The sequence below is a fragment of the Cucurbita maxima genome, unplaced genomic scaffold (genome assembly GCF_002738345.1).
Source record: "Cucurbita maxima cultivar Rimu unplaced genomic scaffold, Cmax_1.0 Cma_Scf00003, whole genome shotgun sequence".
In the NCBI taxonomy this organism is placed as follows: domain Eukaryota; kingdom Viridiplantae; phylum Streptophyta; class Magnoliopsida; order Cucurbitales; family Cucurbitaceae; genus Cucurbita; species Cucurbita maxima.
In genome coordinates, this window is record NW_019272019.1 from 3,824,819 (window position 1) to 3,851,194 (window position 26,376).

General features: G+C 39.9%; 8 protein-coding genes across 10 annotated transcripts in view; 3 read left to right on the forward strand and 5 right to left on the reverse strand.

The window, feature by feature from the left end:
• The window catches only part of LOC111477034 (UDP-glucose flavonoid 3-O-glucosyltransferase 6-like), a 6,774-nt gene extending 5,072 nt beyond the window's left edge, over positions 1 to 1,702 (reverse strand). The window contains exon 1 of the mRNA XM_023120979.1: positions 729 to 1,702. Coding sequence (XP_022976747.1) covers positions 729 to 1,220 — 492 coding nt within the window. The 5' untranslated portion in view covers positions 1,221 to 1,702. The remainder of the gene's footprint in view (positions 1 to 728) is intronic.
• A 129-nt stretch (positions 1,703 to 1,831) lies between these two features.
• Positions 1,832 to 3,659, reverse strand: LOC111477052 (anthocyanidin 3-O-glucosyltransferase 2-like). The gene has a single exon (XM_023121002.1). It carries the CDS (start codon positions 3,417 to 3,419, stop codon positions 1,968 to 1,970), a length of 1,452 nt encoding a protein of 483 aa, XP_022976770.1. The 5' UTR covers positions 3,420 to 3,659; the 3' UTR covers positions 1,832 to 1,967.
• LOC111477014 (pentatricopeptide repeat-containing protein At3g22150, chloroplastic) lies at positions 3,416 to 6,684 on the reverse strand. The gene is made up of 2 exons (XM_023120936.1): positions 4,021 to 6,684; positions 3,416 to 3,547 (listed from the first exon to the last, which is right to left on the reverse strand). The coding sequence occupies exon 1, from the start codon at positions 6,551 to 6,553 to the stop codon at positions 4,100 to 4,102; it is 2,454 nt and encodes an 817-aa protein (XP_022976704.1). The 5' UTR covers positions 6,554 to 6,684; the 3' UTR covers positions 3,416 to 3,547; positions 4,021 to 4,099.
• Positions 6,685 to 8,343: 1,659 nt separating this feature from the next.
• On the reverse strand, positions 8,344 to 19,876 carry LOC111477003 (probable phosphoinositide phosphatase SAC9). 2 transcript variants are annotated; one of them, XM_023120903.1, is made up of 12 exons: positions 19,119 to 19,876; positions 18,873 to 19,005; positions 17,503 to 18,719; positions 16,843 to 16,950; positions 16,516 to 16,686; positions 15,666 to 15,908; positions 14,990 to 15,421; positions 13,217 to 14,035; positions 12,102 to 12,299; positions 9,519 to 9,989; positions 9,188 to 9,418; positions 8,344 to 8,847 (listed from the first exon to the last, which is right to left on the reverse strand). In XM_023120903.1, exons 1-12 carry the CDS (start codon positions 19,740 to 19,742, stop codon positions 8,572 to 8,574), a joined length of 4,923 nt encoding a protein of 1,640 aa, XP_022976671.1. In that variant the 5' UTR covers positions 19,743 to 19,876; the 3' UTR covers positions 8,344 to 8,571. The 2 variants fall into 2 exon arrangements, with proteins under 2 accessions (XP_022976671.1, XP_022976672.1); XM_023120904.1 differs by having other exon boundaries at positions 18,873 to 18,995; positions 19,119 to 19,222.
• Positions 19,877 to 20,081: 205 nt separating this feature from the next.
• LOC111477054 (anthocyanidin 3-O-glucosyltransferase 2-like) lies at positions 20,082 to 21,658 on the forward strand. Its single transcript, XM_023121005.1, has one exon. The coding sequence runs from the start codon at positions 20,146 to 20,148 to the stop codon at positions 21,583 to 21,585; it is 1,440 nt and encodes a 479-aa protein (XP_022976773.1). The 5' UTR covers positions 20,082 to 20,145; the 3' UTR covers positions 21,586 to 21,658.
• On the reverse strand, positions 21,513 to 22,679 carry LOC111477106. Its single transcript, XM_023121094.1, has 2 exons — positions 21,927 to 22,679; positions 21,513 to 21,817 (listed from the first exon to the last, which is right to left on the reverse strand). The coding sequence occupies exons 1-2, from the start codon at positions 22,365 to 22,367 to the stop codon at positions 21,731 to 21,733; spliced, it is 528 nt and encodes a 175-aa protein (XP_022976862.1). The 5' UTR covers positions 22,368 to 22,679; the 3' UTR covers positions 21,513 to 21,730.
• Positions 22,680 to 23,532: 853 nt separating this feature from the next.
• On the forward strand, positions 23,533 to 25,590 carry LOC111477069 (formin-like protein 20). Of its 2 annotated transcripts, none has more exons than XM_023121028.1 (3): positions 23,533 to 23,843; positions 24,231 to 25,061; positions 25,390 to 25,590. In XM_023121028.1, exons 1-3 carry the CDS (start codon positions 23,771 to 23,773, stop codon positions 25,419 to 25,421), a joined length of 936 nt encoding a protein of 311 aa, XP_022976796.1. In that variant the 5' UTR covers positions 23,533 to 23,770; the 3' UTR covers positions 25,422 to 25,590. The 2 variants fall into 2 exon arrangements, with proteins under 2 accessions (XP_022976796.1, XP_022976795.1); XM_023121027.1 differs by lacking the exon at positions 23,533 to 23,843 and adding an exon at positions 23,850 to 24,139.
• Positions 25,591 to 26,095: 505 nt separating this feature from the next.
• The window catches only part of LOC111477094 (proteasome subunit alpha type-4-like), a 3,010-nt gene continuing 2,729 nt past the window's right edge, over positions 26,096 to 26,376 (forward strand). The window contains exon 1 of the mRNA XM_023121074.1: positions 26,096 to 26,218. The gene's annotated coding sequence lies outside the window, so the exon portion shown is untranslated. The remainder of the gene's footprint in view (positions 26,219 to 26,376) is intronic.

The following is a 26,376-nucleotide window of genomic DNA, read 5'->3' on the forward strand; positions in this document are numbered from 1 at the left end:
ACCATCTCAAAGGCATTGAATTGTTGCTCGGCGTGCATAGGCCATGTCGCCATCGGCACTCCATGCCATACGCTTTCTATAATCGAGTTCCAACCACAATGTGACATGAATCCTCCTATAGAGGGGTGTGCCAATAGCTCTATCTGTGACGTCCATCCGATCACTCTCCCAGTATCTGCTGTTCTATCGAGAAATCCCTCCGGTAGGACGTCTTTGATGTCGGTGTAGTTTTTCGGCGGCGCTTTGAACTTACCCTTTGGTGGAGGCTGCCTAAGGGACCATATGAAGCCAACCGCACTTTCCTCCAATGCATTTGCTATCTCCACCACCTGATTTTCATCAAAGCTCACCATGGTCCCAAAACACACGAGAACCACTGATGATGGAGGTTTACCATCAAGCCATTGTAATATTTCTGCATAATTTTCAGCCTCACTTGATCCAGCAACCCCTGTGTTTTTCAAATGCAAAATGGGTCCAACGAAGTATAGCGGTGGGAAGACTCTGCCATTACTCGATATGGACTCCATGGCATGAAATTCCATCTCCATAAATGTATTGATAAGAATCCCATTGATTTCTGATCTAAATCTCTTAATGTGGTTATGAAACCAAACGGCCTTGTCCTTGTTGGAGAAGAGACTAGGAATGAGTTTACTGGGAATGGGATTGACAAAATTTGGCAAAGTAATGAACTCAGTATCCGAGTTCAGCAACTGTTCCACCACCTCATTGCTATCATTCTGGTCGTAAAGCTCTCGAAGATGAACACTAAAAGCCAGAAAGCTAGCGCTGCAGGTATAAAACACATAACAAGGAACCCCAAATTCATTAGCCACATCGATCATGGTTGTACAGAACATGTCAATGACAAACCCAGCTAGCTGAGGCGAGTCAAGACTTGTCTCAGAGCCAACCAAGTTGGCGACAGCCTCTCTGACATAAGCTTTGTAGCTTTCAACCAGCACAATGAAGTCCTTTTTACTTTCTTCTGGAAGGGACGGTTCAGGAAGGACGATGAATTGTATAGATTTGCCTGTGAAAGACATAGAAAGTGAGTCGATACATTCAGCAACTTTGAGATCGTAGGGCAGCTTCATGGCGAGCACTGTGACAGAGAGACTAGGATCTCGAGTGACAAGAACATTGGCCATTTCTACTGTGGAAGAAAGGTGACCCATTCCTGGGGCAGGTATGAAAACCATCTCAAACTTCTTCATTGGAGCTGAATTTTCAGATCTACAGAGAATTGTTGAGTGGTGGGAGATGGGAAGAAGAATCAAAGTTTGGTGTTTGTAAAAGGGAAGATCGGGGATTGGCCAAAGTTGAGTGGCTTGAACCGACCTTAGTTTTATGAATGTGATAAGATAAGATACGTGGCTACTGGTAATTCATAAACTGAGGTATCTGCTTCAATTGGGAGGAAAGTAGGATGAATTCAATGGAGGGTGGATCTTCCTTCATCTCATTAGGCCATTATTAGTTTATTATTTGATTTGGCTTTTATTGTTATGAACTATTTGATTTTGTTTTTGTATTATCGCCCGAAAAACCATTTACTAGCTAGCCGAACTAGAGGGAATCTATTAGGAGATATTGAAAAACGGTGTAGGTTGATATAGCAATTTTGTTTCTAATGGGTTGAGCGCTTCAAAGCAACCTGTTATCTATAATCAAAAACAAGTGTTAACATTTGTTTTAGATTTTTGACTATAATAAGGATGGTGGCAGCTTTGTTTTTATTTTGTTTACCAAACAGTTTAGCAGCAGGGTTAGAAATATCCATGAGTGAGAAGCCCTTCTCATCCCCATCCCCATTCCCATCTCCCACTTTAATCTGTAATCATTGATTTTTTTCAATATTATAATATAGTATTATCCACTATATATATATATATAGTGGAACAGGACCGGATGGAGGTGAAGAAAATAATCTTGTCTGTTTGACTAACAAAGAGAAATCTCCATTAGCATCTTCCTTCCGGTGAGCTGGCTAAAACGTCCTCTATAAACTTGCCCATTGAAATATGAGAAGATCCACCTTCCATCACACTTCTCCTACTCCCTTCACTCACGCCTTTCACTTTCTTCCTCACCTCACTATCCTCCTCCATTAACTTCCTAATCCCTTTCTCAATCTCCTCCCCACTCACTACTCTCGGCTCGTCACTTGCACCCTCCTTCCGATACTCCACCGTGATCTCCACCGCCAATCCCAACTCCACCACCATCTCATACGCATTGAATTGCTGCTCTGCATACATCGGCCATGTCGCCATCGGCACGCCATGCCACAAACTCTCCAACGTCGAGTTCCACCCACAATGCGACACGAACCCACCTGTCGCTGGATGCCCTAATATCTCCACTTGCGGCGCCCACCCGATCACCCTCCCAACCTCCGCCGTTCGATCCAGAAATCCCTCCGGTAAGATGTCTTTGAAGTCCGTATAATCAGTTGGGTCCTGAAACACTTCCTTTGGTGGCGGCTTCCGGAGCGTCCACACGAATCGAACCCCACTTCGCTCAAGCCCATCGGCGATCTCCTCCACCTGACCCTTCTCGAAGCTCCCCCTGCTTCCAAAGCATAAGAACACCACCGATGATGTTGGCTGCTCATCCATCCACTTCAGCACACCGGCACGATCCGTTCCCTCGATTTTGTTGTTGTTCAAGTGTAAAATTGGGCCAATGGAATACAACGGCGGGAGATTGAAGGAGGAATCACTTGATAAAGAACATATCACATGGGATTCCAATTCCTCAAATGTATTGATGAGAATCCCTTTCATTTCAGTTCTTAATCTCTTGGTTTCTTCATAAACCCAAACCGCCCCTTTTTCCATAAAGAAGATTCCTGGAATGACTTTGCTTGGAATTGGGTGGATTAAACTGGATACTCTCAAATCAAAATCTGGGTCCTTGAATTGTGGATTCACTGCTTCATTACTGTTCTTTTGACGGTAAATTTCTTCAAGATGAAGGCTAAAAGCAAGATAAGCAGCACTAGAAGTGTAATACACATAAGAAGGAATCCCAAGTTCTTTAGCCACATCCACCATGGTTGTAGTGAACATGTCCAAGACGAATCCAGCAAGGGGGTTGGTAAGTAGTGAGCTAACAGCTTCTTTGACATGGGGTTTGTAGCTGTCGAGGAGTACTTTCAGCAATAGATCTTTGCTATCTTTTGGGACGGGTAATTCAGGAAGACCAATGAGGCGTAGGGATGGGTTGTTGGAAAGAGATTCAGAAAGGGATTGGATATATTCAGAAGCTTTGGAATCAAAGGGCAACTTCATGCCAAGCATTGTGATAGAGAGACGAGGATCTCGAGTAACAAGAAGGGTGGCCATCTCCACTGTGGAAACGAGGTGACCCATCCCCGGCATGGGTATGAAAACCAGCTCAAACTTGTTCATTTCTTGAAGAGTCTTGCAGGGAGATGTAGGTGAAGTTTGGCTTGTTATATAACAGTTGGTGCTGGGAAAAGAAGAAGAAGAAGAAGAAGAGGAGGAGGAGGTGATGTCATGCCTTTGCTGTAAGATAACTGGAAAACCAAGCGGACAAATGAAGATAGAAAATGAATGGTTTGAATTAAATATGAAATGATAAGATCAATGAAGAAGATGCAGAGTCTGCACGTGTGTGTACTGTCGACTATGTTTCTTTTTTTCCATTGGTTTCTTGGAAACTTCTATAAATAAACTATCCATCAGTTTGTATGGTTTAGCTATAAAATTATATGGTAACTTTTAAAAGAACAAAAAATTTTGAAAAAAAGTTTAGCAGTTTTCAAACCACAAGATCATTTGTACCATGGTGATTACTCTCAACGATATATGCGCATATGTTTATAATGTAGCAAATAAAGAGAGGGTTTTTAAGGGCTCCTCTAACACAAACTCAAGTGAGATCCTAAGAATACTTTCAGATGGAGCAATTTATCATCATGATAGGTGTCAAGTAAAAATGTAGTGATGTATGTAACTGAGGCATTCTAGCAAAGTCATGAGAGCTTACCTCGTGCAGCATTAGCAATGTTTGTAAGGCTAAATCATCAAGAGCTCAGCCGCTTCTTCTCCTGAACATGGCAAATGTATCATTCATCAGGCTCCAGAAGACCGCCGGCATAGGAGGTGGACTGTGGCTTATAACCAGCATGTTTCATCTCCATCAGTAATTCCTCCAACATGTTGTATATCTGATCGGATTGTGGATGTTTCCTATCCTTTGAAGCAAAATGGTTCATATAACCAGCAATCTCAATCCAACTGCTTCCAGTTTCCTTTTTCAAACCTCTCTCCCTCATTTGTTTTCGAACGATATCGACGTTTTCCCAGTTTCTTTCCTCCGCATATATATTCGAAAGCAAAACGTGGTAACCTGTCTTCCCATTTCTTTTCTCCATTTCAAGCAACTTCATGGCAACAACCTTTCCTAATTCAAATTGTTTATGAATCCTACAAGCAGCAAGAAGAGATCCCCAAATTTCCATTGCATTCCCTTGTTCCCCTAATCCTACGACGAACTCATAGGCTTCGTCCACTCTCCCGACCCTCCCCAGCATGTCTGCTACACAACAGAAGTGTTCAATGGATGGTTGAATGTTATATACAGTTCTCATTGACTCAAAAATTTGAAGGCCTTCGTCGACCAAACCCGAATAACTACAGGCAGACAAGATTGCTACGAAGGTAACTGCATCAGGCCTAATACCAGATTTTTGCATTGTGTGGAACATAGAGAGAGCACGCTCACCCATCCCATGTTGACCATAACCCAATATCATGGTGGAATAAGTGACTATACTTCTCTCACTGGCTTTTCTAAAAACATTTTCAGCATTGGCGATCGACCCTGATTTGGAATACATGTCGATAAGAGCAGTTGCAACAAAAACATTTTGGTCCAAGTCATTACGGATGGAGAATCCATGGAGTTGCTTGCCCCAATCTATGTACCCTGATGGATTACAAGCAGGAAGAATCGAAGCTAGTGTCACAACATTAGGCGTTATCTTTTGGTCGAGCATCTGCCTAAGGACAAGAAAGGCCTGATGGACGAGGCCGTTTTGTGTATAGCCGGACATCATGGCATTCCAAGTAGCTTGATCTCTTTCATGACTATAGTTTTTCTCAAATACATTTTGAGCAGCCTCAATCAAACCAGATTTAGCATACATGTCTATAAGATAGCTATCCATTCCCTCAAATTGGATACCATTCCTAAGTAGATAGCCATGAGTTTGCTTACCAATATTGGGGTTTCTAAGATCTGAAGCTGCTGAAAGCAGAGCGGTAACAACCACAGAATCAATCATCATACCTTGCTTCTGCATCTCATAGAAAAGCATTAATGCTTCATCATTCAATCCATTTTGAACAAAAGCAGAGATCATTGTATTCCATGAAACAACATCCTTTTCAGGCATATAATCGAAAATTTTAAATGATACATCAGTTGAGTTGCACCTGGAGTACATGGCAATGAGGGCATTCATTACACAAACTTGCGACACGGCTACATTCTTGACGACAAATGCGTGCAACTGTTCTGCTAATTCAAACTTCTGCAAGTGTGAAACTGCTGCTATGGCTGAAAGAAGAGTTACTTCATCAAGAGCAGCATCTTCAGACTCCATAGCTTGAAGAAAGAGTTGAATTCCTTCAAAAGGACAATTGTTTTGAACATAGGCACTGATCATTGTATTCCAAACCTCCGTGTTTCTCTCCAAACAACTGTCGAAAACCTTCTTAGAACATTCGAGCCGACCGAGCTCAGCATACATAAAAATTGCAGAGCTCACAACATAAAGGTCGTTAACATATTCACTGCCGAACTTCACAAGCATTCCATGAACAACATTGGCTTTCTTTAAGTCCCTCAAACATGATAAGGCAGGAAACACATTAACGAAACTAACTGGGCTTGGCTTTATGCCAAGTTTCAACATCAGCCTAAATTGTTTCATAGCTTCAGCATACCTCTCTGTTCTAACATACCAAGCAATAAGGGTATTCCAAGCAACGACAGTTCTCTTACGCATTGTATCAAACACCTTGCGTACCAAATCATGCCCCGAATGACCAGGAGCCATTTTACCATCTGGGGTAGTGCTCAAACACATAGAATACATATTCAAAAGGGAATTATGCACAATTCTACTAGGATTCATCAAACATCGAAGAAAATGAGCATGTACGGCCTTACCAACCACGAGATTGCGAGTATCGGCACAGGCCTTGAGAATAGAAGAGTAAGTGTAGGAATCGCACTTAACTTGTGGAGAAGACGATTTCATATTGCTGTAGAAGAGAAGGGCTTCATCGGGGAAGTTGTTGCAGACCAATCCAATGATGATTGTGTTCCAAAGAACGGTGGAAGGGCGAGGAAGAGTGTCGAAGAGTTGGCGGGCAAGATGAAGCTGACCTTCTTGGCATAGTCTGCTGAGGCGGTAACGAATAGTTGGGATTTTGGGGTTGGCTGAATGGTTATGAAGGGGAGAATGAGAAGGTAATGGGGAGAGAGAAAGAAGGGTTGCAGAGGACGCCATGGATGAGCTTCAGAGCTTCTACAATGGCATTCCACCACAGTGAACAGTGGATAGAGAGATCTACAGAATGTCTGAACAATATTTTGTTTATCCGATAGTTTTCTTTTGTGGGATCTTTGCCGAATTTTATATTTCCATCCCAATCAGATATTTAGTGATCTCTTCATTTTGACATCAATTTCTACGTCTTTGAAAGTTTAGGTTGAAAGTTTAGGTAGAGATTATGAGTAACAACTTTTGGAAAAGCTCAAAAGCCCAAAACAAAACCTTGAAAGCGAACAATATCATAAGTTATAATTTCTAAATTAGAGTAATGCCTAAACTTAACCATATCAATATAATCCTCAAATGTCGAACAAATGATTTCATGGAGCCTCCTTGAAGGCATAGTAAAAAATGACTAAGACTCCAAATGAAAAAGAGTTAAACCTCGATTAAGGGGAGGTGTACTTTGTTCGAGAGGAGGTATTGGATGAAAGTCCCACATCGACTAGAATACTATCTACATTGAACGAGCCCTTCGAGGAAGAACAAACAAGGCACGTAGATTGGAAATGCTACACGGACGACCGGCTCTTGAACAAAAAGACCTAACGAAGTAATCCCTTATCTCGGATTGGAAATGCTAACGGGACAGGAATCGAAGTGGGGGACCTATCTACCGCCTGTGTATATCTCCTGTAAAGTATTCTCCCACAGATATAGACTACATAGCCTACAATCCACATCAGGTGGCTTGAAAATTCCGACTTAAACTTTCGCGAGAGCACTAGTAGGCTCAAATCAAATGGGTGGGTTCTCCCCTATTTTTGAGATGCTAAACTTGGGTGGAAACCGAGATGATCCGAAAGCCAAAAAAAATTATTTAAATCAATTCAAAATCTTGTGTCATAGTTCAAATCACTTCAAAACACTTTTTTAAAACTTTCTGCAACAAAAAGAGAGGGACATTGATATGAACCAAAAGACATCAATCATACAATATACTTCAATGAAGATGTGAAGAAAAGGTTGTCAAAATTATCAAAAGATGTTTCAATTCATGCCACATTGAAGAAGAATGAAGTTTGATTGTTATAAATTTTGGGTGGGTTACAATTTAGAGTTATTGTATTTCATTTATGTATTTTAAGACTTATTTACTATAGGTTACAATTACATAATGGTTAATTATGGCCATTAGGTATGTGTAAGGGACTTGAAAAATATAGTAAAAAGAACATTTGTGCTCTTCTTTAGCCAATGACTAAGTTTCTTTGCAATTCTATGTAGTTTAGGTTGCATGTAGAATCATTCAAGCTCGACATGATCAATCTTGCTTGTGGAGTGATTCGAATCTCATGGAAGTGTTCTTGCCTTGAGATATTTGATCAACAAGAATCATTCAAGCTAGACATGATCGATCTTGCTTGTGAAGTGATTCGAATCTCAAACAATGTTCTTGCCTTGAGATATTCGATCAACAAGGTAATCTGAATCTTACTCCCCTTGTAGTGGTTCCTTTTCTTATCAGACATTAACAACCGCAGCGACAAGCAAACAAGAGGAAAGCAAGAGAGAGATGTTGGGAGAATGGGTATCAATATAGGGTGAGGGTGGGGTTTGTGTTAAAAGACCACGAAACTCGTGTATGTGGTGCACGAGTACTAGTAGAAACTCGTGTTCGTGTAGCACCCAACTAGAAGCTTATACAATCCAGCATCATACCACATCAAGTTTAAATTGTCAATATGATGCATTTGTAAACTATTGGGCAGTAATGAACTGAACTGATACTCAATCCCAACTCAAAAGGATCAAAATCTTGAGCAATTGATATGGTCACAAAAATACAGACCAATTCACATCACATAGAGAATTTTTGTTCTAAGTTCCTAATTTGGTATTAATACGTAAAAGAATATTGGGTTGGATTTTGGCATCACAACAAAGAATGGAATCAAATAACACAAAGAATCACAAAGACCATTTTTGCATTTTTCTTTTCCCCTTGGAGTAAGAGCAACAACATCCAAGCATCATATAGCAGAAAGACTTGCCCATTTTCCAAGTTCATAAGGATCTGCATAGTAATACAGCTTAATTCTATTGGACAAAGACAACCCTGCTGCAAAAACCCTGAATCCAGAATCGTCTTGCTCTGCTGGGTCATCAGAAAACGCTGCAACGTCTCCGAGAAGTTTGAATATAATTTTCCTCGTTTGGACAAGTCTAGGAAGATCGAAGTAAAATCCTGTTCCAGCCTTCGCTTCCGGTAGTCGGTACTCAGCTATAGTTACTACAGTATTAGGCTCCTGTAAGAGTAGTAATGGTAACCATTTTCAATGAAATGAAACCTCCATGATTCAATCATACAGAAATGACTTTTGAAACATCATCAATGGAATGCTACAGTAAATTCCCAGGGAAAAAAAAAGACATAAATTATGCACTCCAGCAAATATACTCGTCGTCCTGATGACGAAAATTTTGTTCATGACGGAATAGATAGAAGGCAGAAACTATGCTTGAGAATGAGAAAAATGGAATCCTTCTATGCATAATTGTTGTCCATGAAAAACAGTTAATCGATTGTATTCTGGCTGCATATGTTTCTATGTTAAAGCTGTAAACTAAACAAAGACTATTAATTACCTGAACAACGGAAACCTGTAGATGCAATACAGCAGGATAGATGTGCCTATCTTCTAAAAACGTAGCTGATGCATCCCAGATTTGTGCATCTGAAGAAGGTGAATGGGTAACTCGAGGTTTTATCGCACCAAAAGCCTCCAGACGGAATCCAGCAATCATTGGTGACGCTAGAGATAGATACTGTTCCAAGACAATATCGTTCTCCACAGCCGTTTCGGCTTCAATTGGAACCTAGAGAAAACAAAAGGGCAGTTAACAGCAAATTAGTATTATAGGAAGTTTGACAGACGCTACAGATTTAAGACATTATAGATCACAGCAGGATTTCTACCTTGAATCTCCTTACTTGAGGGGCTCTCTCCAACCAGGTCCTGTTAGATATATGATCAGAGCCTGATGATGAATCAAGACCCGTCTCTTTTTTCACTGGGATTCCAACTACAATAATTCGTCTAGCATGAAGACAAGGAATAGCTTTACTTGATCCTCCGAACGAGGCACGTAGATTAACTTGCGGATTAACTGGTGCAAAAGGATTTTCATCTAGAGACAAGAGGTTAAAATCTGTCTCATAATTAAAAGAACTGGAACCAGGGCGTTGAAGGCGTAGTGTCATCCAAATGATGCGGCATCTAACAGGATTTTTAAAGGTAAACCGGACATGCCTAGGTGCTCTATCGTCGCTGTATTCTTTTTCTGGCCCAGAAAAATCAAATGAAGATGGATTCAAGGATTGGACATCCCACTTCCCCATATACGACCTTTCTTCCCTGTGAATAAAATTACTCGCCCAGATTTGTACCTGCAATGAGAGAAGAGTGCAAGTCTCAAATTTGACAAGAATTCAATCCCCACCAAGATTCCAAAGCACTATAATAATATATTCCAAATTCATGGTTCAAATTTTTCCCCCATAAAAATGTGCCATCTCGTTATTTTCAAATCAACGAAACGTGTAATGTGTAAAGCAAAACAGTCTAACTGACGAAATTATTTGTACTTGGATTTTGCATTTCTTTTAACATTTCATGTTGAGGAGACACCGCCATGGTGGTAACAAAAAATTGATATATAGATAATTATATTTTGGGGCCATCAGTTGCATAGTACGTACAACAAGAGAGTGCGTACATGCACAGTTTCATATTAAAGAAGCATACTGGTACTATAAGGTTGAAACAGAAACATGACGTCAAAATGCAACATTACATAATAGCACAAACTGACTCTAGTAAAACAAATAGACACGTCAAAAAGATATAGCCAACACGTTGTGAAGGTTATATATCCTTTGCATTATTCTCATAAAAAAGGGGGTCTTTCAAGAGAAGTTGTTCACTTGACAAAGAACCCTACACCTCGTGGTAAAATCTCTAATGTTAACTCCAAGGTAAGCTTGAATAGTGCGAAATCAGTCATTTCCTAAATGGGTTTCAGTAAGGAGGCTGATGCTCTTGTAGATTATTTTTCTATTAACTTTTGACTTACTATTTCAAGATTGTGACAAGAAGAATCCTATTTCTTCATCCCTATGGGCCAAATTTCATTATAGAAGTCTGTGGTCTTGAGTTTAGTGAAATTTCTCGTGTGGTTTAAGAAGGAAGTTGTATCATGCTCTAGCTTTACAAAGTTTGTTCCACCCTCTCTAAAGTAATTGGATTAACTTGCATGACGAGAATTTATACTTCTTTGCTGGTGATGGTTCTTCCAAAGCTTCTTTTTATGGAAGAGTTGTTCTTGCAAAGCGGGAGTGTAACACTTTATGCCCAAGATTTAGATCAAGATTTGAAATCCATATTCGACACTTGATAGCCCCAATATTCCCTTGTAGCAAGCCCACATTATCTACTTATCGGTTTTAAGAGTGAAGACTATCCCCACAACACAGGTTATTTCAGCATGCTTTGTCCCCATTTACATGTTTTGTAGGAAAATTCTCAGGAGGCCATCCAACACCCAACATAGAATTGTTCAATGCTCATCACGTTTAATTTTAGAGTTCTTATGATTGAGCCACGGAAATGTTAACTTGAAGCAATCCTGTGTTGGATAACTTCTAGAAAATTTTCTTAGGAAACATGTGAGTAGAACAACACATGTTGAAAGGACTCGTGTTGGTCTATGAGGATAGCTTTCACTCTTAGAAGTGATAAATAGGTAATGTGGTCATGTTGTAGGGGATGTAGGGGAATGCCAAGGCATCAAGTGTCAAATCCAGATTCCAAATCCTAATTCGAATCCTGAACATGGTGCGTTACATGGAGAGTTTTTCGAGGAGTCATGAGCAAATTTGGCTTGAAGTTCTGAATTTGATGAAATCAATTTTTTGGTATTGAGAAGTCTTTTGATTTTGTTGCATTAGGATTCCCTCATGGACGGTATTAAAAGGCTTTTTATTTGTTGGCAATTGGTTCTTGGTTTTCTTCGGAAGATTTGAAGTAGCTATCAGTTATCAGCATTTGGTGGAAGCCTTATTCATAGTTTAATCAGTCTTTCGCAAGCTCTCTGAGTCTTTCAGTCAAAGATATTGAAAAAGTTCATGGTTCTTGAAATGTTAATTTATTTTCTTGGCTAATCTCTATAAGGTTGTATTTGCTATTAGTATCTTTTTTCTTTTTCACTATTTGGGAGTTTGTATCTCTCGAGCTTTCATTCATTTGTATTATATCATTGAGGAGTTGTTTTAAAAAAACATTGGGAAGGTTATATGTCATATACTGTTGGTTAAAACGATTCCTTGTCCTTGAGAACCGTCCAAAATGATCCCGCATTGACATATTTAACTAGATCCTTGCAAGGTACACTGCTGGAATACTTTCAATCTCATGTAAATGGCTATAGGTTCTAATTATAAACCTATTGGCAACTAACACTAACAAAAAAGCATATTAAGTACGCAAATGTCAGAACTTACAATTGGAGTGTCTCCTGCAGAGTACCCACAAGGGCTCACAAGCAAGATGACCCCACTAACATCAGAAACGGAACCAAGAGCAATAACAAATTCAGCCGAAGTAGCATTTGGAGGAGCTTTCCAATATGAACCTACTGAACCAGAATCTAAGGGAGCAAGCAATGACAAGACTGGTGCCGAATCCGCTGCTGTTTCCACCTACAATTACACAAAACCTTGCAACTTATTATGAATCACAAAGACAACAAAATGGAAGATTTTTGCAAGTTAGATGGCACAATTATTTGAATAATATCAGATAATTTTCAAGAGATCAAAACTGCGAGTATCTTGAACTGACTTTTCTATAACAGAGTATTTTTTTAAAGACAAAATCACATTCCATTTCACGTCTTCCAGGCTATAACAGCAGGCAGTATACTAACCTTGTAATGAACGCAAGGCTAGGGCAATCATCTTTTAATGGAATGATATCAATGGCAATTGAATTCCGAAAATTGTAAGAAATTACTGCTTCAAAGCTAATATGTTCGATGGAAATAACTTCCAAGCTAACCACAAAGCTACAAAGTACAAATATTGCATGTCTAGCAAAAAGATCTATGAATGATTTGTCATCAACCAAGACATCCTCCTAAAATTTGTTTCCTTTTCATTGCCACGTAAAAGAGCAAATATCATGTCCACCAAGCTTTTGTAAGAGGTCATCGCTTTGCAATAGCTTCTAACATTATGAGACCAAGCCTCTTTTATTATAGGTCTTTTCCCTCGATAGAGCTATCCATAATGTGAACTTTTTGAAAATGCAATGGTGACAAATAAAGATTTCAACCATATATATTGGTAATTCAAAGTTGCCAAACACCACTCATTCAAGCAGTTCTCCACCCAAAACTAGAGTTTTTATTCTACTACTCCTAAATGTAAAGTCATTACTTTTTTCCAAAATAAAATCTCATACACTATCGTGAATGTTTTAGTTTCCTTTTCTTTTTTAATTAGGTTTGAAAAGTAGAATATAAAATATAATCTCATAATTACATTCGTAAATGAGAAAGTCACATGTAATGCAGATGATAGAAAAAAGCTTGTGTGTGTAAGACTCAAAATATTACCGAGTTCAAAATGCTGGCAAATGGAAATTCAGCAACAGACTCTTCTCCATTAAGCAATTTTCTTAGGACCTTTTGTACTCCTTGGCCAGCATCAGGCAGATTCTTTCCAGACATCCAATCCCTTACTGATGATCCAATCACCTGGTTCAGAGCTCCATATGCAGCATCGTCTGCACGGGCCTTTCTTCGTGCACTAATTAATCCCCTTACATGGTCCAAGATCAATGCATCAAGCAGAACGTTGGGACAGCATTTTTTACAGACAACACCATCCAAACCATTCAAGACATCAATTCGGCACCCATGACCTGATCCTCCCTGGCTTGAATAACCACTGTTTGAGACTTCCCTTGAGCTGTAGCTTGTTAGAAGTTGAGCCCCTCTCCCAGCACAGCATACTTTACAAACCTTTCTCTGGCATTGTGAGCATAACAAGACAGGCTGGGGAGTTCCCACTGAGGATGCTTTAGAGGGAAATTGAACTGGTGTTTTAATTTCAGCACGCACCTCACAGGTTCCACCAGAACAGATCTCTCCAAGTTCTGTGATGTTCCAGAAATCCACAAGATTGTCGATTTTATCAAGACCGATAGCAGCAGTAATTTTGTCTTCCAGATAAGTGTGCCCAACTAATGCAAGATTGTTTGCCAATCTGCATAACCTTCCAATATAAATTTCATCAAGCAATAGATTTGGATTTATAGTAGCAGGATCAGTTCCCATTGATAATAATGCTCTATCCCTTTCAGCAGCTGAAAGATGTAGCCGGAGGCGCTCAATTTCAAGTTTCATGGCTTCTTGGAAGCTGAGCTTCTTTTCCTGTATTATTCGCATAAATATTATCTGTCTAAATATGTTACATTAGGATTAGAATAAAAATACAGGATGATTAAATCGTCTTCGTTCTTCTATTAGAAAAGATTGTCTTAAATCTATTGTTTGCACACACACCGCTCAAATAATGTCATGCCCAAGCATTCCCCATCTGCTGGATGGTGTTCATAAGATGACCTTGAAACTAAGTGGAATCCCAGAACTTGTACTAGACACTTCAAAGCAAGCCACCGTCTCTTCCTAACTTAAAAGCTATTACCACTAGCTATCATAGCAATTCCTAGTTCTTTCTGATTTAAAAACCACCAATTCAATAATCAACGTGCAGAAAGGGATTTAGTTGGATCTGGAGCTAAAGGAAAGTTATCATAACTGAAGTGCTGACTCCCAATACAAGGTGAAGAAATGGCTTTAAAAAAAGCTCAAGGTGAAGAAATGGCTTTAAAAAAAGCTCAAGGTGAAGAAATGGCTTTAAAAAAGGCTCCTGCCGGCTGATTCCTTACTGAAAACCTCGTCCTAATTTCCTTTCCCTTATCTGTTACCTCTTGTAACCAACCCAAAATCCACTCCGAGCAAATAGACTTTTTTAGAAAGCTATCCTGGATTGTTCTTTTCAGCCCTCATAGAGCATGTATTATGCATTGCGGGAGGTCATTATCCTATATTTGTTCTTCTTGTTATTTCTTTTCATTTTTTGCTCAACTTGGTCAGATGAGCTAAGCATCTTATATTATCTAGTTCTTTGCTTCCTATCATCTACTTTCAGGTTAGCCAGTTTTGAAGTTAGGCTATTGTCACTTAATTTGTAGGTTAGCCCATGATCTGTAAGTAGGATGAGCCTGCCAACTCTTGATGCAACTCAAAAATTGAAATCTAATTGCACTGCTCTCATTTAGAATGGTATCATAACCAAACGAAACATAAGAAATCGAAACATACCATGCGAGGTCCTACAAGGGATATGAGACAGTTTATGTACAGTTGGGAACAACTATCAGCAACCTTTGGATCTTCTGCTGGAGAAACTTTGATGTCGGTTTCAGCACCATGAAATCCAACATGCTGGTCCAAAAAATCAAGTAAGTCGTCCCCCTGATGTACAGCAGTTCCGCTAACTGGTTGAGAAATTGTATCTGTAAATGTGACTTCTCCAGACAAAAGGTCAATTAATTGGTCTGCAGAAGCACTCGTTTTAACTGGTTCTGAAAGGTCTTCATTTAATGAAGGGGCCAAAAATGGGTTGGTTCCTGAACCGGAAGAAAAATGATTGATTTCCTTATGAATCGTTTTAGTGAGGTGAGCTAATCTTGCACCTGGTCCTTCATCATAAAACACTCCCCTCCAAGGAAGAGAAACTCCAAGGATCTCTATCTACAATATATGTCAACAAAGTAAAATATATTATAAAGTAGAAGTAAGAGCAAATCCTAACGTAATATGATATATGACAAAGAAATAAGGAAAAAAAAATGATGAGAGAGAGAGAGAATCACTAAAGATGTAAATTAGCGGGCTATAGCAATTAAAATAATAATAATAAAGAAGGTCAACCAGTTAGCGGACAAGATGACCACTAGAAATTGAGTGTGTAACTCAACCTGTTATCATTTCTCACCTCACCAAGTGTCATTGAACTTCTCCCAGAATCAGCAGGATAAAATGTAACAGCAACAACACGAGTAAGGAAGTCTAGTTCACCCTCTGGTTCTTCAAAATCATATAATAATGGAAATGTTGATGCGTCTTGGGAATGGAGGCGTGCACCAGCCCCTGTGATAGCCATATCCTCGGCACTTATTGGCCCAGGTAAGGTTATTAGAAGGTTTGTCCCATTTTCACACTGAGGAATGGAAGCACCCTGCCAAGAAACAACAAAACTATTTAGGAACAACAAAAACCACACACTCATATTAACCATTTGCATACATACTAATGATCCATGCATGTAGGAACACATGGATGGGAGAACATACAGCTTCATGTATGTTTCCTTTTGTTTGAAATAGGGTAGTTCTATTTCTGGATACAAGTATAGAGGGGTGTAGGTAACTTGTTATGAATTTAAATTGACTCATTTTGAAAAAAAATATATAAAAGCTAGAACTAGAAGCACTATGCCGAGGATATATTGCAACATTGTTCAACAATCGGCTGACCATGTGAAAGGTCCTTTTAGTGTTTCATGTAACTGCATCAACAAGTAATAAGTAACAGAGGAAAACACCCAAATGATCCAATATGCAACAGAACAACTGTTGAGGATTTGTAACTGAGTGAAATCAATAGTAGATTTTTTTTTTTTTTAGAAAAAGTAAATGTCACATGAATGAGCAGCGTAGCAAAGCAATTTCTTTATGCGACTGCACTAACTTAAGAGCTGTACCTTCTACATCTCATGAAATTGAATAAAAGAGGCCCTATGATCATAAAGCACGAAGGGTAAATTTTTAGGAAAGAATACAAACCTCAAGTATTAGTTTTAGCCCGTCTAAATTACGGCCAGTCCTTACATCAACGGTTGTAGGATAAGTTGAATCATCTGCACCATGAGATACAGTAAGAAGAAGCTGACAGACATGGCAAGGCTCAGTTAGGTAAATGAAGAGTTCAACAACGTCTGAACCCTGCGGAAAAACCTGTAGGACAAAGAACACAATAATTTCATGAAAAGCCAGCAAGCAAGACCAAACATAACATCAAGTTTCTCAAGGAGCAAGGTTAATAGGAAATTTGACTATATATCACGTTTCCATTAGAACATATGATTCAGACAATAAAAGAATTTCCAGTACCCAAATCTCTCCTTTCTTCTTAAAACTCAGAAGACCAGCTCCACCATTAGAACTTGGAAAGATGTTGGTAACAGGTTTAAGTAAAAAACTGGATGCTCGTGAGAGTACCTACACCAATCCATATAGCCAATCAATGCAACAGACAGAAAAGTGGAGCATAAGTAACACACGATAAACCATATGTGCATGATAAGGCAATAACCAAAGGAAATAATGCAATACTTCAGCCAGGATATGAAAAATCAAACAGGAAAAAAAAAAGTCACATGGTAGACCAGGAATAGCTACAGCACAAACCCTCTTTAAAGATATAGTCCCAAGGAGAGGCTCATAAGCGTATAAAAGGACGCTTCTTGTAAAGCCTAAATAATGGAACTTCTTTTAAAAGCTAATAACATTGGGATACCCAGTGCCATCATCAACACTAAGCATGAGGTGAAATCATCTCTCGTTCTTATAATTTATAAATAGGAAAATATGTATTAACTAGTGCATCGAGTAATAAAAAAAATCATAAAAGGCACAATAAAACCATGCGTCTTCCACACCCCACACCCCCCAAATAAGAAAAACAGATAAATAATTAACAAATAGGAGTCATAATTTTCCAATTATTAGGTATTGAAGACCAAATGGTCCGGAAAATTCTCAAAAGCATACATTAAGAGGCTGAATAGGTATTGATGGAAGATGTTTGAAAAGCCTCATTCCGAGAAACATCTCCAGCTGCTTTTGTCGAGAGCTGTCAACAACGGCATTTTTATATCTTCTCTGCAAAGTAATTTTCATATTTTGTGCTGCAGAAAATTGTTTAAACTTTCCTGGTTCTTCATTGAATATGTTAAGGATTTGGCTATGCATAGCTTTGGAACCAGTATAAAGGGTGGCATGAATATCCCCGGCAGACAAAAACAAATCTGCTAGCTGAGAAACTGGAAATAAAATTGTTGATCTCTTGAATTCTTCAAATGGCATATCAAATCTTTTCCAAGGTTTATCAGGACAAGGATGAGTCCATGTTGTGGTCCTAGTATTATGATCAATATAATATGTTTTCCCTGTCACAGCATCACTCCTTTTTTCCCAGCCTGGTGGCAGTGGAGCTGTATATCCGCTCTGTGTATCCATTGAACGATAACCCATTCCCCAGTCATTATCTAAAGATATCCTTAGCCGCCTGCATTGCTCCATGAAGACTTGGAGAGCACCAAAATAACTAGCAGCATTGGTCCTATCCAAAGAATCGGCACAGTTAAATCGTATGACCCCATTTTGATGGGATCTTATGCAGAAATCACCTTCAAAATCATCATTATGTATGATTTCACCTCTATAATCCTTGGTCTGTAAGCGGGAAGGTAAATAATCCCCTTCAGAAACACCTATTGATATAGTAGGGCCTTTTAGAAGCCTCCACAGCCCTTCAATCGTTAGCTGTTCGCCCTTTAACTTTGTGCTTGCATGCCAGTCATAATTTATTAAATGGATTCTAGTATATGGAAGTTTACCCGTTGATTTAACAAAATTCACAGATTCCTCAAAGTGCTGAACTAAAATAGATTCTGATTTTCCTTCTCCATTCCTAAGCAAATTTATGCAAACTATAGGAACTAAAGCTTTTTTGTTCCGATTTCCTCCACCAACGACATCGATTTTCCCAGCATCATATCTCTTACTCAACCTCTGATAGTACTGAGCGCTTCCTTTATAAGGATCGCAATCAGAAACATATATTTCTGCTTCTGCAGCAGTGATCTTCAGCTCTGCACCCCACCAAATTGGAATAGTGCCCCTTCGCCAAATGTATGTGTTAAAAGGAGTGCTCTGGCCAGGCTTTTTAGGTATCCATACCAGTTGCTCACATTCAACCTCGTTCCCTGTCAGATTTGGAGTATTTGTAACTAGGAGCTTGAATATATTACTTGTTCATATGAGGGAATGAATCAACAAACAGCAGGAATAAACAGGGGCAGTGAACTACGGCAATGGGTAATGAATTATTTTCTAGTACCGAATAAACGCTACACTACCTGTGCTGAAGCACGAATTCAATCCCCTGGCCAAATATCGAGTGCCGGGATGCAGCCTGCTTCGACGAGCAATAAGTGCGACAATGCCTTCCATCTGACCGGAACTCCCAAAACTTCGACACTCTGCAAACCCCTACACAATATTACCCACTAAGACAGCAGTACAAAAACTGCCACAATTCACGACATACCATGAAACCTGTTAAAGATTTTGGAGATGATGATGAATTAAGCGAGAAGAAAAACCTGGAGAAGCGTAACGCAATGATGTGGCAATCCAATGTTCTTGAATGCCATGGAGAACCAACTGTTCCAAACGAACTCTTCGTCAGGCTTGTCCAGCGGCATCCGGCTAGGGAACGGTCTCGTGATGTCCCTTGATTCACAAAAGTAGTGTTTCCCATCAATATCAAGCTCGACCAATTCTTGTACGTTCTTGAGCTCCCCCTTCCCCTGAACCTGCGGATTCTGCAGCGAGACCTTGATGCACTGACTCTCCAGAACCGAGAAAATGGTTCCTCCACCGGGCAAATTCGGAACACTGGCTGAAAGTTTGGTGGCGACAAAAAGTAAACCAGAACCGCCCAAGGCAACGTATCCTAAAATGGCTCTAGCTTGGACGGAGGACTTGCAAAGCCATCGCGATCCGTTGGTAATGAAATCAATTGCCTGGGACTCGGACTTGAAGAGGTCAAGGCCGGACTTCCCATGGTAGCGAAGAGCGCCGGTGGTGGGATCGATGTATATCAGCTGGGTGTTGTTCCTCGAAGACAAGCTCGCAACTATATATACTTCGCCGGATTCAAGTGTCAGAACGACTATGGATGTGTCTCGAGAACTCCGGCCACCGGCTGCGGGTGAAAAGGCCATCGACGGCGATAAATCTTGCCGGACCGATACAAAGAGTTTTGATGAGTCTCAACTGAATTGGTCGGATCGGGCACATATGACTAAGAGACCAGCCAGAAAGAGAGACCTCAGAGAGATGAATTTTCCTCTTTTTATTTTTTTATTTTTATTATTTCTTTCTTTTTTTTATTTTTACAATATTACCTTAAAATATTTTCTATTTCAATTTCTAGATATTCCTGTTCTTAAGAAAAAAAAATAATTTTTAATAACTTTTTAGGTGATAACTAAATTAAATTAAATAATTAAAATGATATAATTATTAATTTAAAATTTTAATTGTCCCATTTATTTGAGAGAAACAAGATCGACGGCGAAGAAAGGCAAGGCATTCTCTCTTCCACTTCCACCGGCGATCAGAGACATGGAGACGGCGGAGCTGGTTTTTGTCCCGTCGTCGGGAGTGGGACATCTCGTCTCCACGATCAAGTTAGTCACTCAGTTTCTCGATCGTCACCGTCGATTCAACGCCACCATTCTCGTCATGAAATACCCATTTACGCCGACGCCCACCGATGGAATCTCCGATCCCCCGCCACCTACCGCCGCCGTTTCTCCCGCCACGCCCCGAATTCGAGTCGTCCATCTCCCCCTTCCTCCTGATCCTCCTTCGCGCCAGATCTTATCCCTGTCCTTCGAGAAATACTACTCTCTCTATATGGAGAGCTACAAAACCCTAGTGAAAAATGCCATTATCGACATTGCCGTCCCGGTCGTGGGCTTGGTTCTCGATATATTTTGTTCTTCCATGATCGATGTGGGTAACGAACTAGGCGTCGATTCGTACATCTTCTTCACTTCTGGCGCTGGATTTCTCGGGTCAATGTTTCACATCGAAACCCGCGATCGACAAATCGGCGTCGAATTTGACAAATCGGAGGCTGATTCGATCATTCCGTATTTCGCCCACCCTGTTCCGATGGGGATTTTGCCTCAGTTTGCGTTTAACGGTGGCGGAGGATTCAGTTCAATGGCGCTACACGCTCGAAAGTTCAAGGAATCTAAAGGAATCATCGTCAACACCTTTGCGGAACTCGAACCCTATACTTTGAGTTCACTCTCTGAAGACGGAATCCCTCCGATCTACACGGTGGGGCCGGTGCTGGACCTGGAAAGCGAAAATCGGCCAACTCCAGATGAAAATCAAAGCAAGGAAATCAGGGTATGGCTCGATAATCAACCGCCGTCGTCGGTGGTGTTCTTGTGCTTCGGTAGTCGGGGATGTTTCACCCCAGCCCAAGTCATGGAAGTAGCAAAAGGGCTCGAGAGTAGCGGAGTGAGGTTCCTCTGGTCTCTGCGCCGGCCACCGCCGCCGCACAAGAAGTTCGAATTACCGTCCGATTACACCGATCTTAACGATGTCTTGCCGGAGGTGTTCCATGAGAGGGTTAAAGGGAAAGGAAGGGTATGTGGGTGGGTTCGACAAGTGGATGTTTTAGCCCACAGAGCCATTGGTGGGTTCGTTTCGCACTGCGGATGGAACTCTGTTTTGGAAAGCATTTGGCACGCCGTGCCGCTCGTGGCTTGGCCGCAGTACGCCGAGCAACAGATAAACGCCTTCGTGCTTGTTAGAGAATTAAAATTAGCGGTGGAGATGAAGATCGATTACCATAGGGACTGTGGATATCTGGTGACTGCCGATCAGATCGAGAAAGCTATTCGATGTTTAATGGCGGACGATGATGCAGGGAAGGAGGTGAGGAAGAGAATGAAAGAAATTAGCCGGAAAAGTAGAAACGCCGTCATTCATGGTGGTTCCTCTTACATTTCATTTCAGAATTTGATTGATACCATGTTGGCTTAATCTGATCCCATGAATCTCTTTGTTTTTGGGTCTGTTTTTACATGAGAATCTATGAAATAAAGTTAATTACACATGTTCTGTTCTTCAAAAAACAGAGGAAATGAAATAAGAACACTGTAAAATGATGATTCTATGAATCATTGCTTTAGAAATAGAGTTTCATTTGAGTTGCAGGATCCTTCTTCTTCTTCTTGAAATGCTTGGTGGCTGCTTTCAGCAGCTTGCTCCATGCCTGAACATTCATGGAATTGGAAGTTAAATTGCAGTGAAGAACATCAAGAACACCAAGAACAATATACCCAGATCTTACTGAAACAGAATCAATACTCAAAACTAAGCACCTTTTTGTTATGTGGGTAGCAAGCAGCAGCTTGCAGAGGCTTGGGGGAGAAATCAGCCGCCAATTTCTTGTTCTTCATCTTCTTCATCTTCCTGTTGCTTTTCGAAATCCCGAAACGGATGCTGACGCCATTGGAGAGAAGCTTCTTCTTGAGGTTGGAGGTGGCTTTCTTCAAGCTGTTCTTCTCCGCCGTCGTCTTCTCCGACGCAGCCATTTCTGAATCGGAAGGAAGCTTGATGGGGGTAATCAAATCCAAATCCATGGACTGGTAAGGCCGGGGGACCAAAGGGGACCAAATGGTGCTTTGAGAGTAATCAAAATCAAAGGCGGAGTTGTCTGGGAATTTGCAGAGAAGCTCTTTGGACATCAATGGCTCCAAATACTCCACCACTTTGATCAGTCTCTCCTTCTCCTCGTCGTCTTCCCATGACCGCATATTCATTTGGGATCTTCTTATTCTTCTTCTTCGGAGCTCTGGTTCAGCTGAAAAGCTCGAATCTGTCTTTAATGGTGTGGAGAAATGCAGAGGGAAGGGAGAGAGGAGGAAGAAGACAGTGATAAGTTACCGTTGGAATAGCAGAGTGGTTGAATTGGGCATTATGTTGATAATGTGGTGGTTCCCAGACGTTGGGTTGGTCTGGTATTGGGCCGTTGGGCCCAAATATAACGTGAATTGCCGAATTTACCCCTACTTTCACTTTTTCTTTTAAATTATTAAATAATTTGCCTTACCTCGATTTGATTCCCATTGTCGGAATTAAAGAAATGGTGAAAATATATTTAAATAATTGCTACCATTTTTTTTTTGGGGTTTAATTTTTAATTTCTAAAATTTTCATTTAAGATAATTATAAAATAAATAGTTGAATTATAAATTATGGTCGGAGAATGTTCCCAACTACTGACGTCAAGTACATGCTTTAACCCAGCAAACAAGTCAGTCATAAGAAATTTAGACGTCACGGACAACGTAAGTAATATATGTTCGGACCTCAAGTCAAATAAATATTTTAAAAAATGTGAACGAGAATGCATTTGAAAACGATTTAAAAGAATTGAAGAAAACAACGTTATATGACTAAAAATAAAGAAAGAAACCCCACAATTTACTTTAGCATATAACTCAGGTATGAAGAATTTACGACTAATCGCATCTCCTATACTACAGTTTGGGGCATTCTAGGCCTTGTGGGCGTAGACATGATTTTGGTGAAATGGTAAAAGTCTATCTAATATGAAGACATGCAAATAGGGTTTGGAACGGGCATGCTGTCATACACAACACGCTTTGGACAAGTATGACCGTGACACCTACCTCTTAGCCCTATCTAATTTAAAATTATATTAATTATTTAATTTCAATTAAATTAAAATTTAAAATTTGAAGCTTCAACTAAGTAATTGTCGTTAAGCGAGTTTAAAAGAGGCAATAACATCATCGTAACGTATTGATTGGAGGAAGATCTCCAATAATGCGAACTTTGAAAAAGCGGAATCACAGATGCAGATAGGGAGCACAGTCGATCCATCTTTGAGTAGAAAGAAAGCAACATAAAAAGGTAACCAAATCTCCCATTTTCTTCATCTTCCTCATCTCTCAAGCAAGAATCTATACCCATTATGTTTACAGACCAGCGAAGGTTTACATTTTCATCTCCTCTGCATTGCACCACACTCACTATATCACTGTACTGTTGAATTTGAATGACGAACAAATCGTATTTATTCTTTCATGGCTGCCTCTGCTTTCCTGCCAATCCTATTCGCTTTTCTATCCGGGTTGCTCACCAAGTGTATGTATAAATGCCGCTTCGAGCTGAAAACATTTGAACAGCTCATTGAGCTATGGAGCGATTGTGGGTTGTCATTTTTTACATCTCTATTGCTTTTCTACACACTACCCTGGCTATTCCAAGTGGTAATTGATTATGTTTTACATTTTCATCTCCTCTGCATTGCAACACACTCACTACTATATCACTGTGCTGTTGAATTTGATTGATGAACGAATCGTATTTATTCTTTCATGGCTACCTCTGCTTTCTTCCCAATTCTATTCGCTTTTCTACCTGGTTTGCCCACCAAGTGTTTGTATAAATGCCGCTTCGAGCTCAAAACATTTGAACAGCTCATTGAGCTATGGAGCGATTGTGGGTTGTCTTTTTTTTTACTTCTCTATTGCTTTTTTATCCACTTCCCTGGCTATTCCAAGTGGTAATTGATTATGTTTTTACATTTTCAAGCTCTGTTTTTTTTTACTGTGGTGTCTGTTTTTATAAGATTTCGTGAGACTTCTTTCTTGCAGATGCTGGTAGAAGCTCAACCAGTGAGTTCTTGAAGAAGGTGAAACTACAAATTCAAGAGGGGATTATTTCAAAACCCCAACTGAAATTCTTGACTGTTAACTCTCCATTTTCATTGCCTCCTTTTGATTCACTTGCACCAATCCCATTGCCTGTAAAGTCTCCTCCTTTCTGTGAAGATGAACCGCCCCAAACTCCTCAGTCACCACCACCACCAGCACCGCCGCCGTCACCACCTGGGATGATGTATTCCCACGCCCCACCACCGCCACCACCTGGGATGATGTATTCCCGCGCCCCACCACCGCCAGGTTTTCAGCCCAATGTACCTACCAGAAGCCGAAACCCTCCACCAAGCCCACCTAGCATCATCCCAATGACCCCTTCCGTCCCCTTAGCCCCATATCCTCCTAAGAACATTTCCAGCCCCACCCCACCAACTGGTCTTCCAAGCCCACCTCGCCACTATGGTCCTACCCCTCCTAAACATGCTTCTGGGCCACCCAGTCATGGGGGGCTTAGCCCACCAATGGGGTTCTCTCCGCCACCTGGTTCACCTCGTGCAGAACATGGGGGGAAGCCACGGTCGTCTGGTGCAGCATGGTGTGTGGCTAAGCCGTCTGTGGCTGATGCAATAATTCAAGAAGCCATGGATTATGCTTGTGGGTCAGGAGCCGACTGCATGGCCATTCAGCCTAATGGACATTGCTATGAACCTGACACTATTGTGGCACACGCCTCGTATGCTTTCAATAGCTACTGGCAGAAAACCAAGGTCAGTGGCGGTACCTGCGATTTTGGAGGAACTGCCATGCTTGTAACAGTGGATCCAAGTGAGTTCATCACTCGCCATCTTTTTCCAACATGTTCCTTTCAAATTCAACACAACCACTAGTTTAAACTAAACATTTAAAATTTTAAAAAAAATCCTCAATTACAATTTGAAAAAAAATCATAATATGAATATTTTGAGAAACAAACATAAATTTCAAAGAATAGAATAAAAACGGGATCTTAATTATAAAAAATCTACCAGCTCCCTTCGATCCAATAACTTAGATGGATCGATTGCACCCATAAAAAGGAATCATGCTACTAAATCAAAGACTTTTTTTTGTTGGTGATTTTTGTTAAAGTTTTTTTTTGGCTTGGTTGTGGCAGGTTCTGAAGGGTGTAAGTTCGTCCTCGGTTGAGATTAGAGATGGAGACACTCCTTGGTTCATCATTTTTGATATATTGAATCTATGAAAAAATTTAGCTCTCTCTACATACGGTTTTCATTCTGAGCATAAGTTTTTATGGTTTTGCTTTGGACTTCTACAGAAGGTCTTATATCAATAATATTCTTTGATTATAAATTCACGATCATTCCTTAAATTAGAGGTGGACTATCATCCAACAATTTCTTCAATCATTTTACTTATATAGTTATTACGTTTGACCAAAAAAAAAAAAATTAAGTATATTTGTTTTTTCTTGATTTATCGTAGGTGGTTATTATTTTTATTAAAAAAATTGTTCAACTTATAATCAAGACTCAAAATTAATAGTATAATTTAAAATTTTAAATAAAAATATAATGATTAAAATAATTGTCAACATGACCTATTACGCTCAGATTATCGAAAATATTTGTTCCATGTTGGCTAATTAAAAGAAATATCAACTTATTTTAATAATTATATATATTTTTAGAATGGAAAAGGAAAATGCAAAACATGAAAATTGGGGCCATTTATTATATGGAAAAGAATTGTAATATTAATTGGGCCGGATCGGTATTTCAAGAGAAGCCCAAACTCTCATGGGTCGTACCAAGCCCACTAGCAAAGCGAAGTTTTCTTGAGAAAGAAGCCGGTGCCTTAATAGCTGAACTTGCACCTTTACAAATCTGTTCTGTTCAGGACGACATCAGCGATTAGCGCGAGCGAGCGGGCTAGCTGACAAGATTTTTCTTCAATTTGTTGCTGTTTGTGAAATTCGCTTCCAGGTGATGTTCTACTATTTCTCTATTAATTGTTCAATTTGGAATAATGATTCCTCGAGTACTGGGTAGCATCGATATCAAATTTCGAAACAGAGGAGCGGATTTAGAAGGAAATACTGGGGATTTTTTTTTTTTTTTTTTTTTTTTTTTTTTTTTTTTTT

Coding starts and splice junctions, on each gene's coding strand:
- LOC111477106 (XM_023121094.1), bottom strand. CDS start 22,367: ATGAATATGCGGTCATGGGAAGACGACGAGGAGAAGGAGAGACTGATC. Junction 21,818..21,926: donor GCTACCCACATAACAAAAAG/GTGCTTAGTTTT, acceptor ATGAATGTTCAG/GCATGGAGCAAGCTGCTGAA.
- LOC111477054 (XM_023121005.1), top strand. CDS start 20,146: ATGGAGACGGCGGAGCTGGTTTTTGTCCCGTCGTCGGGAGTGGGACAT.
- LOC111477014 (XM_023120936.1), bottom strand. CDS start 6,553: ATGGCGTCCTCTGCAACCCTTCTTTCTCTCTCCCCATTACCTTCTCAT.
- LOC111477003 (XM_023120903.1), bottom strand. CDS start 19,742: ATGGCCTTTTCACCCGCAGCCGGTGGCCGGAGTTCTCGAGACACATCC. Junction 16,951..17,502: donor TACCTATTCAGCCTCTTAAT/GTATGCTTTTGA, acceptor GGATTGGTGTAG/GTACTCTCACGAGCATCCAG. Junction 14,036..14,989: donor CCCTTGTAGGACCTCGCATG/GTATGTTTCGAT, acceptor CGAATAATACAG/GAAAAGAAGCTCAGCTTCCA.
- LOC111477052 (XM_023121002.1), bottom strand. CDS start 3,419: ATGAACAAGTTTGAGCTGGTTTTCATACCCATGCCGGGGATGGGTCAC.
- LOC111477069 (XM_023121027.1), top strand. CDS start 23,854: ATGTTTTACATTTTCATCTCCTCTGCATTGCAACACACTCACTACTAT. Junction 24,140..24,230: donor TTCCCTGGCTATTCCAAGTG/GTAATTGATTAT, acceptor TCTTTCTTGCAG/ATGCTGGTAGAAGCTCAACC. Junction 25,062..25,389: donor GCTTGTAACAGTGGATCCAA/GTGAGTTCATCA, acceptor TGGTTGTGGCAG/GTTCTGAAGGGTGTAAGTTC.